General features: G+C 42.5%; 1 protein-coding gene across 1 annotated transcript in view; it reads left to right on the forward strand.

Moving 5' to 3' along the window:
• The first annotated feature begins 243 nt into the window (after positions 1 to 243).
• Positions 244 to 14126, forward strand: part of PEX7 (peroxisomal biogenesis factor 7) — a 68324-nt gene continuing 54441 nt past the window's right edge. Inside the window, exons 1-3 of the mRNA XM_045011423.1 lie at positions 244 to 444; positions 6590 to 6647; positions 7918 to 8068. Of these exons, the coding sequence (XP_044867358.1) occupies positions 318 to 444; positions 6590 to 6647; positions 7918 to 8068 (336 nt within the window). The 5' untranslated portion in view covers positions 244 to 317. The remainder of the gene's footprint in view (positions 445 to 6589; positions 6648 to 7917; positions 8069 to 14126) is intronic.

Consider the following 14126-nt stretch of genomic DNA (forward strand, 5'->3'; position numbering starts at 1 on the left):
ATGGCACAAGAGCAAAGCAGGGGACAGGTGATAAAGCGCGAGAGGGGATGTCAAGCCTTCGGTCAGGGGCCCAGAGAGGGCGGGGCGGGGCTCAGCCCTGCCTGTTGCCCCTGACAACAGCCCCTCTGCGGCCCCTCCAGGAGCCAGGCAGCGTCTTGCCCAAACCAAAGATGGCGGCGCCGCGCTCTCAGCCCCGCCCCTTCGCGGGGCCGGGCGCTTCCCGAGCGGCCCCACGTGTCTGTCCGCGCGCGCGCGCGCGGCGGGGCTAGCGCGAGGGGGACTCGCTTCTCCCCGCCGGGCCACCCGGCTCCGCGGCCATGAGCGGGGCCGCTCGGCGCTCCCAGGCCTTCCGGCTGCCGGGGCGACACGGCTACGCGGTGGAGTTCTCGCCCTACCTGCCCGGGCGCCTGGCCTGCGCCGCCGCGCAGTACTACGGCATCGCCGGTGAGGGCGGGGCCGCGCTCCTCCCCCCCCCCCGTGTTACCCTCCCTGGGGGCTTGTCCGCAACCCCCTCCTCGCGGGCTCTCCGCCTCGCCCACCCTCGCGTATTGCAGCCCCGGCTCCCGCCCCGGCCAGGAGCCCTTGCGCCCCCTCCCGCTGGGCCTGCAGGGACACCCGCTGGAGCCCCGCGGGACCCTGGTGCCGGAGCTGGCTCGGGGGCAGTGTCAGTCCCTGCCGAGCTCTGGGGCGCCAGAAAGTCTCTTCCTCCCCCCAGCCCCTTCCTTCTGTAGCGCCCCCGGCTCTGCCTCCCCTACAGTTTGCGATCTGCTCCGCGTTACACCTTGCATGGGCTGGCGCTGATCTTTGCAAACATACCTACATCTGGATCACTTCCATGCGCATAAGTGTGTTTGGGGCCTGTGGTACTGTGCAGTGGTGTTTCTCTCCGCCCCTTGCTTTGAGTCCTTTGGCAACTTTGACTCCCGAGGAATCTTCCGTGTCTTTCCCCCTCCTCGGTGCTGCTTCCAAAGACTGCGTTGCTGCTGCAGCTGCCTCTGGAGTGCAGCTACTGATTAGACCAGTCAATTCTTAGTGTGCTTTGTCTTTTTTTTTCTCTCTTGCCCCAGTGGGGAGAGAAAGGGGGGAAGATGAGAGATTGCTCATGCTAGCTAGCATATGAAATATGCTCTAGGATCTTTTGACCTGTAAGGTGCTGAGCTGAAGAGTTACCACATTCTCACTTCAGTTTTGCTGTGTTTGGAGGAAGCAAAAGTCTATGGTTACATAGACTACAAATATTTTATAAATACATATAAAGTGTAGGCTGCTACCGATTTGGGGGTTTTCTAATTCTAGTTAAAGGGATACTGTCATCTTTAAACTTGTGTATTGCAAACAAACACATTTATTCTGCTAATATGACATTAGGTTATTGAAAGTCAATAACTTTGAAAGTCTGTCAGGGATGGTACTTGGTCCTGCTGTGACAGGACTTGTACAAGTATCTGCTGGCATTACCTTTTTTGGCTTTTCAGACTTTGTTTATCGGTTAAATTATATTCTGAACTGTTTGTTTAAGAATTTTATGGTGTTTACGGGCAGAAGGTCCTACAAATGATAACTTGCAATGTCTAATAAAAATGGGTACTTCATAAATAGTGTTTTAAAACAACATGTAGTGTTTTCCTGTACTGAAAATACAGTACAGAAAAATAAACATCACTGTTAAAATATAATAAAAATAAAATGCTGTTTGTTTTCATTAACCTAGCCCATAACGTCAATTAGATACAGAAGGAATGTGCTGTATCTACAGTAAGCCAGCCTACTGCCCCAATCCTGCAAATACTTAAGGAAACATACCTTTAGTCACATAACTGGGCCTACTTATGCATGAGGTAGTTATGCAGGTATTCCTTCACAGGTTTGAGACTGATGGGCCCAGTCTTAATATCTTGAAGTCATTTGATGTTTTGCCGTTTTACTTAAATGGAAGTAGCATAACTGGGACTACTTTGCTTGCAGAAAAAAATAAGACTATTAGCTGAAGTCACTGAGATATAACTACGGCATAGCAGTGAAGGGAAGACCATCTCTATAATAGTTTAGTCTCACATGATCTGTAATAGGTTGGTCTAATTTCAGTTGCTGGGTGACTTGGTGATCTGGTCTTAAACTCTAACTCTTTCATTCTAAATTTCCTTGCTGGAATTAAATTTCTCTTCTAGGAGAGAAGTGGTCTGCTTAAGAGAAAAGCAAAGCAAATCTTTTCCATTTAACCAGGCATAACAACATGAACCACTGGAAAAAGTATAAACACTGCATTGATGGGTGGAGATAGGTGGCCGATTAATGCTTGCAATAACATGCACAAAACTCAGAAAAAAACATTTGTAATAAAGTATGTTGTGGCAACTAGTGTTTAGCAAACTGAAGGAACTGCTTTTGAATAGAAAATAACTTATTAAAGTAGTAAATGCCAGCCTTGTGTATGATTTTTTTTTTAGTTGATTTGATGTAAAAAAAGGTGACAGAAGCCTTCTTGCACATTCACATGTCTTCATTTGTACATGCAAACTGGGCATTATGTTGATAACTAGGCATTTAGATGTTTAAGTACTTATTTGTACAGTGTGTACCTACTTTGAAAACTTGGCCTTAGCTGGCTGATTGAAGAACAGTTCTTAGGCAATCATTTTGTGTGTATGGACCCATGGTGGGCCTTAGGCATTGTAACAGTTAGCATTATGGCACCTAACTTTTAGGCACCTAGAAAATCTTAGGAACACCACTGTGATCTGCAAAGCAGAATTAGATACCTAGGCTTCCTATAGGAGTGTCTCTCTCACCATTCACTCTAAGAATATGATCCACAAAATCAGCGTGCTAGGCACAGAAGTGCCTAAGATAGCTAATGGAAGATGCCAAGGAGAGGTGTGTGCTCTACGTCCCACTCCTCTTATGGTGATAGGTGCCCACTTCTGCTTGTGATCCATCAACAGGAGCCTGCCACATGGAGTCAGACAGCTTAGGCACTCCTTGTAAAATGAGTTCGTTGTCTGCCTTGCTCCATTCATAACAGTGCTTTGATCGCTGAGCTGTGGGCAATTCTGATGTGGGGCTGCCTCACTGTCTCTTGTTGAAGCTGTTCCACTGTGGGTAGGGTGTCCAGATGTCCTGATTTTATAGTGACAATCCTGATATTTGGGGCTTTCTCCTATAACCCCCTACCCAGGTCCCAGTTTTTCACACTTGCTGTCTGGGCACCCTAACTGTGGGTAAATCATTAAATAGTCTTTGGGCTACAGGGGGAGAGAATGTGAATGTCTCCTTAGCCTGGTGATTAGGGCACCCACCTGGGAGGTGAGACACCCAGGGTCCAGTCCCATTGCTTCCAATAATTCTTCCATTATTTGTCCACAGTGGAACAGCTTCAACAGAAAATATTGAGGTTATGGGCCAGGTTAATGAAAAAACAAGCAGCTTTATTTATTTAAATAAATTTATATAATTTATTTCTAATTATTTTAAGTGGCACTTGTTTTTCTGTATTTGCTGTACAGAAAAACAATGTTGTATAGAAACTATCTACAAAGTAACTGTATTTATATATATTAGACACTGCAAGTTATCATTTGTAGGACCTTCTACCTGTAAACAGTAACAATAGAATTCTCAAGGCAGATGAACAGTTTGGAATGTAATTTAACCACTAACCAAAGTAAAGTTTGGAAAACCCAAAATGTAATGCCAGCAGCTACTTTTGCATGTGAGTGACCTGACTCATGCAAATAGCTCAACTGAGTTCAATAGGTGTACTTATGTACATAAAACTACTCATATGTCATATCAGAATATCCCATAGCTCAGTGGTTAAAACACCCTTCTGAGTGGTCGGAGACCACTATTCAGATCTTTAACTTGGGTGTCTCACAACCCAGGTGAGGGCTTTAACCACTGAGTTAAAAGTTATAACTAGGGCCCTACCAAATTCACGGCCATTAAAAATGCATCATGGACTGAAATCTGCTCTTTTGAGTGCTTTTACTCTATACTATATAGATTTCATGGGGGAGACCAGCGTTTCTCAAATGGGGGGGTCCTGACCCAAAAGGGAATGGGGGGGGGGTCACTGTATAGCCATTCTTACTTTTGTGGTGCTTTCAGAGCTGGGTGACCAGAGAGCGGTGGCTGTTGGCCAGGCGCTCAGCTCTGAAGGCAGCACCCTGCCAGCAGCAGTGCAGAAATAAGGGTGGCAGTACCATCCCATCCCATCCTATCCTTACTTCTGCTCTGTTGCCTTCAGAGCTGGTGGCTGGAGCATGGTGGCTGCTGACTGAGGGCCCAGCTCTGCAGGCAACAGCGCAGAAGTGAAGGTGGCCATACCATACCATGCCATGCTTACTTCTGTGCGGTTGCTGGCAGTGGCTCTGCCTTCAGAGCTGTGCTCCCAGACAGTAGCCACCGCTCTCCAGCTGCCCAGCTCTGAAGGCAGCGCCGCCAACAGCAGCAGCACATAAGTAAGGGTAGCAGTACCGCCACCCCCCCTACAATAACCCCACAACTCCTTTTTGGGTCAGGAATCCTACAATTACAACACTCTGAAATTTCAGATTTAAATGGCTGAAATCATGAAATCTAAAATTTTTTAAATCCTATGACTGAAATTGACAAAAATGGACCTTGAATTTGATAGGGCCCTAGATATAAGGTGAGCACCAGCAATAGCACCACCTCCTTCCAGCCAGGTTTTGAATGGGCTGCAATCTTGTAGGTGTGCTCAGAGGCCATCTGTTGGATCAGGCCCCATACATGATACAGGTGGCAGAATGCATGTCTTCCCTCAGTTTGTGGTTCACTGTGAAGCTTAGGCAGATGATAAGTGTCCAGATGCCTAGAGAGAGGCAGTAATGCATATGCTCAGAGGCAGAAACTTAGGCACATGGGTACTTTTGTACCTTGAAAACATAGGAGTCAAGTTAGTTTAGGAGCCTACAGGGCACACTGGGAGTTTTGTGCACTGCCGTGGAACCAAAACTGGGACTTAGGCACCTTAAACCTGAGGCTTGGTCTACAGGGGGGGATTGATCTAAGTTACGCAACTTCAGCTACGTGAATAATGTAGCTGAAATCGACGTACTTAGATCAACTTCCCGTGGTGTCTTCACCGCGGTGAGTTGACTGCTGCCGCTCCCCCATCGACTCTGCCTGCGTCTCTCGCCGAACTGGTGTATAGGAGTTGACAGGAGAGAGCTTGGGGATCGATTTACTGCATCTAGACTAGACACAATAAATCGACCCCCGCTGGATCGATTGCTGTCCACCGGTCAGGCAGGTACTGAAGACATACCCTGAGACTTAAGTGTTTAAGTACCTTTATGGATCCCACCCATAATGTTTAATCATCACAGTATACAATTCATGGTATTCAAAATACCTTTTTGGCCTGTAAGTGCAATACCTCTATTCTCCAGACTTTTTATTCCTTTTTTTTTCCCTAATGTAAGCCTCCAATTTATGAATACGGCACAGTTGTTTAGCTTATCTTTGTTTTATTGTTTATAACACATATAATAAAGGGAAAAACTATATGCAGAGTGAGTGTTAGGTGGTCTTATTGTAAACCAAAATAGCTCATATATTTTAATATCTTCAAAGTCTGTCCTGTTAAGAAGTTTTTGTTCTATCCAAACATATTGTTGGATTCATAAGTTGCTTACATATTGTCAACATATCCCAAAACATTTACTGATTTCCTCCGTTTTTTGCTTATGTTTCATACAAAGGCCATTTATGTTGCTACTTTTTAATGAGATACTTTTTAATGCTACATCTGCCCCAGACTCCCTGATAATTTTTCCCTGAGTCTCCTTCCCAACCAGATTGTCCTATATTTACAAAATATTTTCTCCCTCTCTTGGGAAAGACCTTCTCAAACAGAGGAAAACTGACTATACAGAGGCAAGAGTGAGTGTGACTAGAATTAAATAGTAAAATATACAAAATAAATTGGATGAAAAAATTATAAGTACTCTTAGCAACTGCCTTCACAGGCACATCCTAGCACCCATGGGGAGCTCTGTTGGATCCCTGTGCTGCACTTATTACAGGATTGTAGCCTTACATCTTTCTTGTAAGAACAGCATGTATAATAATATTCAGATAGAAATGTGATACTTTTTTTTCCACTTTGATAGTATCTCTGTCATATAGAAGTGTTTTATCTGAATTCCATTTCCTTAGAATCAAATTCCCTACATTTTAGTTCACCCATAATAAGCTTAATTCTTATCACATTTTTCTGTAGTATTATCCCTAGTATATTATAAAAGGATCTATATAATCCCATACTGATGTGTGTTTGCAACATAAGGTTATTCAAAAGAAAATAGAAAAATGCTTGCAGTGAGTTGTCCCTTTTCCCCATTTTGCTGTTAGAAGTATTGAAAACTGACACACATGAAGTAGCAGAAGGCCATAAATAGAGCCAAAGAAGCTATTTATAAGCACAGCTAATTGCCTGGGTCCCTCTATCAGATTCAGGTGCCTTCCCTATTTGCACTGTAGTATAAACCATCACAGTGCATCATAGTTTCCAGTGAATTTAAAAAATTGGTTCTGTTGCACTGTTCTGTTCTTAATTTTTCAGGTTGTGGAACTTTGGCAGTGCTGGAACAAAATGAAGCTGGGATTTGTCTTTTCAGGAGGTAACAACTTTATACGTTTTTAATGGGAAGTATTTGTTATAGAACCTTTAGTGGATATTTTGGTATTTCTATTAGTAATAAATAATGGCTGTATGATATATTCAATGTACACCTCCATTACTTAGGTACAAAGATCTGGTAATATTATCTGGCTTAAAATATTAAATGGTATTTTTAAAGTTGACACCATCCTTAAAGTAAGCCATTTAGGGGCAGCAGAGTGGTGCAAGTTAAAAGCAGTGTCTCTGGCCTAGCTTATTGTTGCATGTTGAGTATTGCTGCCCTTGCATTGCTGCTTGGACGGAAACTAAACTTTGTAGGTATTTCCCTATTGATCTTTTCTGGGGAATGGTAATACCTCTGGTAGGGTTTTTTTGGGCGATCTCCTCTCACAGCTCAGGAATGCCCCACCTAAAAACTTGTGGTGCTCTGATTGTAAGAGAAGTGTTGACACAACTTGAAATATAAAGCTGACCGTTTGGACTTATCTGAGATGAGAGTTTAAATAGAAATATAATAAATTACCTTACTCTTAGATACCGACAGATATTGTTTCAGTTGGTAATTAGATAGCAGGCAACTTATAGCAGTTAAATATTGTACTGCTACTGCTGGGTATAGTATTACAGTAATAAGTGAATATTACTGATTCAGTAATGAAAGTACTTTCTATCCCCTCATTGTTTATAGTGGGAGGCCCTATGTTTCTTTTTTAAACCTTGGAGGACTGCTCCATGTTTACCACTCCCACCCTGGAGACTCTGAATTACGATCAGCATCCTTATGGATAAAAAGGACTGGATGGGACTCTTCTAATCACTTAATGATGTTTTGCTGTCAATCAGAGTGGTCACTATAGATCAATGAGTGGCATGCCCTTCCTTCAGTGCAATAGAAGTAGAGATTGACTTGGATATTTTGTTATCTCTGTTAGTGATAAATAATAGCTCTATGATATATCCAAGTTGGCAATACATCTATAGCACTCCCATTTGCTCAGGAAGGTTAGGATGGAAATCAGACCTCAGTCTCTATATAAAAGGTGATGGTCTTTGGCTCTCTTGTGCTGACCTGTTCTAACATAAATTTTTAAAAACTTGCAAGGTATCAGAATTTCTTCTAAAAAGATTCTTTAGAAAGTCAAACATACAAATAATTAATATTTTCAGAATGTGGTAAATTAAAGAATGTTTTGATTAATCTTTGAATATACCCCAACCAGCTATACAGTCATTTCTCATAGATGAATATCTTGATTGCCTTGGTTTAGTTTTGACTGGAATGATGGCCTGTTTGATGTGACGTGGAGTGAGAACAATGAACACGTGCTGGTGACTTCTAGTGGGGATGGATCTCTGCAGATCTGGGACACTGCTAACCCCACAGGTCCACTGCAAGTCTATAAAGAGCACACTCAGGAGGTAAAAGAGGCAAACTTCAAAATGTTAATGGCCTACTTTTTTTTTACTACTTGGATTAAAGGGCTCGCTTGCAGAATCACTACTGGAAAGTGTTTTTTCTTTGCTTGGGGCTATAGCATGAATTTACAGCTTCAAGACTGTTGAACATGAGGTAAATTACATATTGTGTTTATAATAGATGACATTTGGTCACATAAAATTAATATTTGTTAGAAATATTTCAAAGACTTTATTCTTGATTCCTCCAAGATTAGGTTGGGGTACTCATTCAGTAGAATGCGGCATTGAACAGGCCAAGTCTCAACTAGAAGGATGGTGTCTGCAGCAATGATACCATGAAAGGTGTAAAGTGAGACATTATGCAGATCCTCAGGACTCTCTTCATAGTCAGGGTGGGAAAAGGCAAGAGCCTTCAAATATCTGTGAGGCCCTAGTCTCAGAATAGTTATTTGTGCCCTTTAAGCATAAAAAGGAATCCTAAAACTGTTAATATAACGTGCCTAACCAGAATTTGTTTGTGTGTATACACATCTCAAGGTTATAAAGGAGGAGGAAGTAGCATCTATTTAAAGTTGGAAGCTTTCTCCCTCTCTACTTATAGAGTGAATATAAATTATTCCTGTTTTTACAAACCATTAAAACTGAAATATCTCCTTCAACGGTATTTTACCTCATTGTGTTTTTAGGCTGTCTGTTACTCTTTTAATTATTTGGTTCTCAAAATGGGGAATAGGTGGAATAACTGTAACCTCTGTATTTTTGGCATGTCACAACCCTGAAGTAGAGGCACATGGGAAGGAAAAGTTACGTAACACTGTGAACTCAGCCTGCAGAAAGGAGTGCTAGACTGCTAAGGGGAACCCGTTCAAAGTGATATAATGTACTTTGGGTGGGAGAGGCAGATAATTGAAAATCTTTCTAAGGGACCTTTTTCGAAAGAGGTGACCCAGAATGGGTCCTGTTGTGTTAACTGGGCCTATAGATATACCCTAATTGCAAGCTCATCTTTAAAAGTGACTGAAAATTCATGAGACCTATACAAAATGTTGATGGGGGGAAAAGTGCAAAAGCGGGACATAGTGCACTAATTCAGTCTAACAAAAGGCCTGCTCAAGGATTGTGTTAAGTCATGCTTGGTAAACAAGAGAAGTGTGGAACTAGAAATCAGTGAACCAAAATTGCTGCATTGGAAATTAGGCCTCATTGATGGACAAAATAATGAAGGGATGGGCTATTCCACCATCATTCCCTTTTGGATTCCTGAAAAAGGGACTTTGGGGGCAGGGGGAGCTGATGGACTGCAGTGCTGCCTGACTGAAAGATGAGAGATGGGGAACGGGCAAGCTTCACCATCATGGCAGCCACTCCACTGTTTCCTGGGACCCCAAACCTTTATTCTCATCCCGAAAGGTGTCCTGACAAGACTGGGCCAAGAGAGGCACCCAGATGACAGTGCCACCTCTACTGGCTCCAGCTGAATCCCAAACACCACTTGAGATGTGAGACTTTGTGTCCTTTTCCTTCCTTACCTTATTTCTTCTCTTTCCTATCTCTCTGCTTTTTTATTTCTTTCTAATAACACTCTTGCTTAGCCAGCCAGGACAGCGTATTTTGCAACACTGCTGTAAGCTTGTGACCAGAAAGAGGCAACTTAAAGCAATCACCTAAACAGCCCAACACTTGTTCAAGTTTGCCAGGTCTTGAAGTGGCTGATAAGACCATGTGCTGTACCTATGTTTTTTCCAGTAATGAGGTTGCAAGTGAAAACATCAGAGGCAGAAGCTGCATTTTCTGTCTTTGCTATTCTTTTCTCTCCCCTCTGTGTATGTGTGTTTTGTCATCTTATGAAACGGGATCAGACTTTAACAGCTCCAGCCATCTCAAGTAACTTCTTCTCTTTTCCCAAAAAATAGTTATTACCATCTTTGATACCATCTAAAATCCTGTCAATCAAGGGGTGTATTCCTTTGAAAAACCTGTCTCCAGATAAAGTAAAGGGAACAAGGGATGTTGTTAAAATGAAAGCCTTATTTAATACATTTAATTTCAAATGCTTTAGCTTTTTCTTTCTTTTCTGTGTCTCTGATAAAAGGTTAAAAGGATTTTTAATGATGTTTGCCCTGGGATTAAGCAGGCTGAGGTCTTTGCATGTGAAACTCCAAACCTTGTTTAAAACAGTTTAATGTTGGACAGTGACTGGGTTATGTTACACCTTTAACTCTTTGAGTCCATATAGTCCATCTGAATTAATACAACAGGCCCAAATGCACAAGATTTCAGGCCCACTGTTTAAATAAAAAAATTGTGACTAGCATGCATCTTCATATTGGTCTGACTAACCTTACATTACATCTACTGACAAAATTAAGACTGAATTGAATGTTCTTAAAGACTAACAGATTTATTTGGGCATAAACTTTCGTGGGTAAAAAACCCATAAACTTTCGTGGGTAAAAAACTTCAGATGACTCCATGCATCTGAAGAAGTGGGTTTTTTACCCACGAAAGCTTATACCCAAATAAATCTGTTAGTCTTTAAGGTACCACTGGACTCCTCGGTTTTTTTGTGGATTAACAGATTAACACAGCTACCCTTCTGATAGTTGAATTTTCTTAAAAATAAAATACTACAATATCAGAATTTGTTTCATATTTAGTAACATAAATTGGTATATATTTATAAATATTTATACCTGATGTAGCTGTAATGGGGGGAATTTTTCTGAGGTGCAGAAATCATTAGCTTGTGTGGTTCACTTCTTTTTGCAAGGCTGAAACTCCTATGAATGATTGTCTGTTAGTTCTCATAAAGATGAGGAATTATTTTCTTGCAGATCTGAAGCAATATGGCTTTGACTTTAAGTGGGTTTTGCTGACCAGTGACTTCTTAATCTGTCAGGGGTTACAGCCAATTTCATTGCAGCTGTCTTCTCCAAGAATGGTATTGATCATTGTAATTTTCCTATATAGTGTGTGTGTAAAGAGCATAAACTAGTCATTAGTGGCCAGGATTAGGAAGAAATTTTCCACTATGGGCAGATTATTTCATAATTGTACTGTATGCCACTTTAGAAACATCTGGAACCGACTGCTGTTGATCAGCTTGCAGATCAAGTTTAAGATGTGACTGACATGAATGATGGACAGTATTCAGCAGCCTGTAGCAATGTTGCATTTCACTTCACAGCAAGGAGAGCTAACATGTTTTTACATCCAGGAAATACCAGTGTACATTTGCTGTTGATGTATGTTTTAAGTGTGATAGAGTATGTCCAGTATAAACTGAAGTAGAGAAGAGAGGGTCAGAGTAGGAGACAAGGCAGTGTTTCGAACTGTCAGCTTGGAATGACTCCCTGGGTAACGGCAATATTTGTTGCAATGGTAGGGTCAGGCTGAAAAAGCTGCAAGAGGGAGCAATGTGTCAAGTCTCTTAAGTAATACAGGTTTAAATAATGATTTGAATGGCACTACCATGGATTAAAGCATGGAACTCTGTTGTCTTGCTTCTGGCAAATCCAGAATGTTGACGTATGTCCATCTCTAGATAAAAAAGTAATTGACTAAGTGTGTTACCTTTCAGCACAATTTCTAAAAATTGAGGAAATCTCCAGTTAAACAACATTATCATCCACACCAACCACTGTGCATGGGCTTTACCATTCAGATGTACTCAGATTCCTAGCTTGACACTGAGCTGCCTTTCACTTTGAGCACACAGCCACCTACAATACTCATATCCAGTTGTTCATTAATAAATGAACAACTTTAACACCAAGATTAAATATATACTACCCATATATTTTCTACTTTAAGTAATCTGAGGATGGAGTTATGATTTGCATGTGAGCAGAGGTGCCGACTTTCGAATGTCCATCACTGGAGATTTTTAAGAGCAGGTTAGACAAACACCTGTCAGGAATAGTCTAGATAATTAGTCCTGCCACGAATGCAGGGGACTGGACTAGATGACCTCTCGAAGTTCCTTCCAGTTCTATAATTCTATGTGCCGGGGGGGCGGGGGGGGTGTTTCACACCTGGCCCAGGCCCTGCCCCCACCCCACCTCTTCCTGCCCCATTCTGGCCCCCTCCCCCCAATGCCTCCTGCTCACTGTGGAACAGCTGATTGCGGCAGGCGGGAAGCGCTGGGAGGGAGGAGGAGGCGCTGATCAGCAGGGCCTGCCAGCAGGTGGGAGGCACTGAGGGGAGGGGGAGGAGGAGGAGCTGATCAGGGGGGCTGCGGGTGGGTATTGGAGCACCCACAGAGTCGGCACCTATGCATGCAAGTGTGATTGAGGACCTGGGTGTGTATGTTGTGGGTGGGTGTATAATGAAAGTGAAAGGGAATTAGTTGTGGTACTAAACCCAAAGAAATTTCAACTGTTTGCTGACTAGGGATGTAGTTTTACATAAGAACAGCCATTCTGGGTCAGACTAATGATCCATCTAGCCCAATATCTTGTCTTCTGATGGTTCTGGATGCTTCAGAGGGAATGAACAAAACCGTGCAATTATCAAGTGATCCATCCCTTGTTGTCCAGTCCCAGCTTCTGGCAGTTTGAGGTTTAGGGACACCCAGAGTGTGGGGTTGCATCCCTGACCATCTTAGCTAATAGCCATTGATGGACCTATCCTCCAGGAACCTGGATATAAACTTTAGATATGTTTGTCTCTTTCTGGTATGAAACTTGGCTAGTATCACATACTAACGCCTCAATATAGGTTAAAGTGGAATATTATGAGATTCAGCTATCAGATGTGGAAAGAGGTATCCTTATTTAGCCAAGGAAGAGGTGACTTGGGCTTTGAATGGTATCTTTGTAGTGGACTATCTGCAGATCTCATCACTTGAGGAAATATTCTGTATAAAATATGATGATGAGAAATGTGGAGATAGGAACCTATCTATATATGACTCTAGCGTATGATATTTATTCACAAAATGGAGAATTAAAGTATCAGTTCTGTCCCAATAGGTCTGTTTTATTTGCCCCTCCCTGCCGCCTCCTCTTTTCCATCAGTATTCTTATAACGTCCTTCTTGGTTTTTGTTTTAATTTTTTGAAAGCTGACAAATTGGGGTGAGTTGTGGTTGAAGCACATACGGATCTGTAGTATAATCACAGTCTATAACCTTAACAGCCTCAGCAACATTAGTAAGTGCTCCTGGTTGGTGAGAACATTTAAGTGTTTGTGAGTTCATAACTAAGGTTTTGTGTAGTAATGTGAGGGGAGTGGATGTGTTGTGTGTACTGTATTCCTATATCTGTTGGAGGCAGAAAGAAGTTCCTTGTGATGAGGAGTCAATTGTCAGTGGAAACATGCTGTGGGGGCATGAGAGTACAGTTGAGAAGTGGGTTATAATTTGGGATTTTCCTGCTTTTTAGGGTTTTTGAGTGAATATTGCATGTAACCTATCCTACAAGTTCTTGTTTGTGATGTGTGTTTAATATTAAAAGGATGATTTAATTTTTGGGAAAAAACACCTCTCTATAGCGTAGTATTGTGTATGTTCTCGCTTTTCAAAATCTAAGCAATCATAAGTAGAATCAAAATTAAGACAAAAATGTGGGCTCTCTGATTGTATCCGTTTGCTTAGCAGATAGAGCCAGAATTTATTACATCAGTTCAGTTGAACAGATATTGTGACTTAGAGCAGTGCTTCTCAAGCTATCTGATGTGGGGGACTGGCAATTTTTTTTTCCAGTGTGCCAGAGACCGGTGGCATATTATTATCCTATTCGACGCTCTTATGAGGAAACTCACCACGGACCGGCAGCCGATGGCTCGCGGACCAGCACTGGTCTGCGGACCACCACTTTGAGAAGCACTGGCTTAGAGCAGTGGTTTTCAAACTGCGGGTCACAACCCAGTACTGGGTCACGGAATGTAAGGCACTGGGTCATGGCGGCTCTGGTCAGCACTGCCAACTGGGCCGTTAAAAGTCCCACTGGCGGTGCTTCCCGGCTAAGGCAGACTAGTCCCTACCTGTTCTGACACCCACTGCGTCCCGGAAGCGGCCAGCAGTGTCTCTGCACTCCTGTTGGCTGGGAGTCAGAGGC

The sequence above is a fragment of the Mauremys mutica genome, chromosome 3, assembly GCF_020497125.1.
Source record: "Mauremys mutica isolate MM-2020 ecotype Southern chromosome 3, ASM2049712v1, whole genome shotgun sequence".
In the NCBI taxonomy this organism is placed as follows: Eukaryota; Metazoa; Chordata; order Testudines; family Geoemydidae; genus Mauremys; species Mauremys mutica.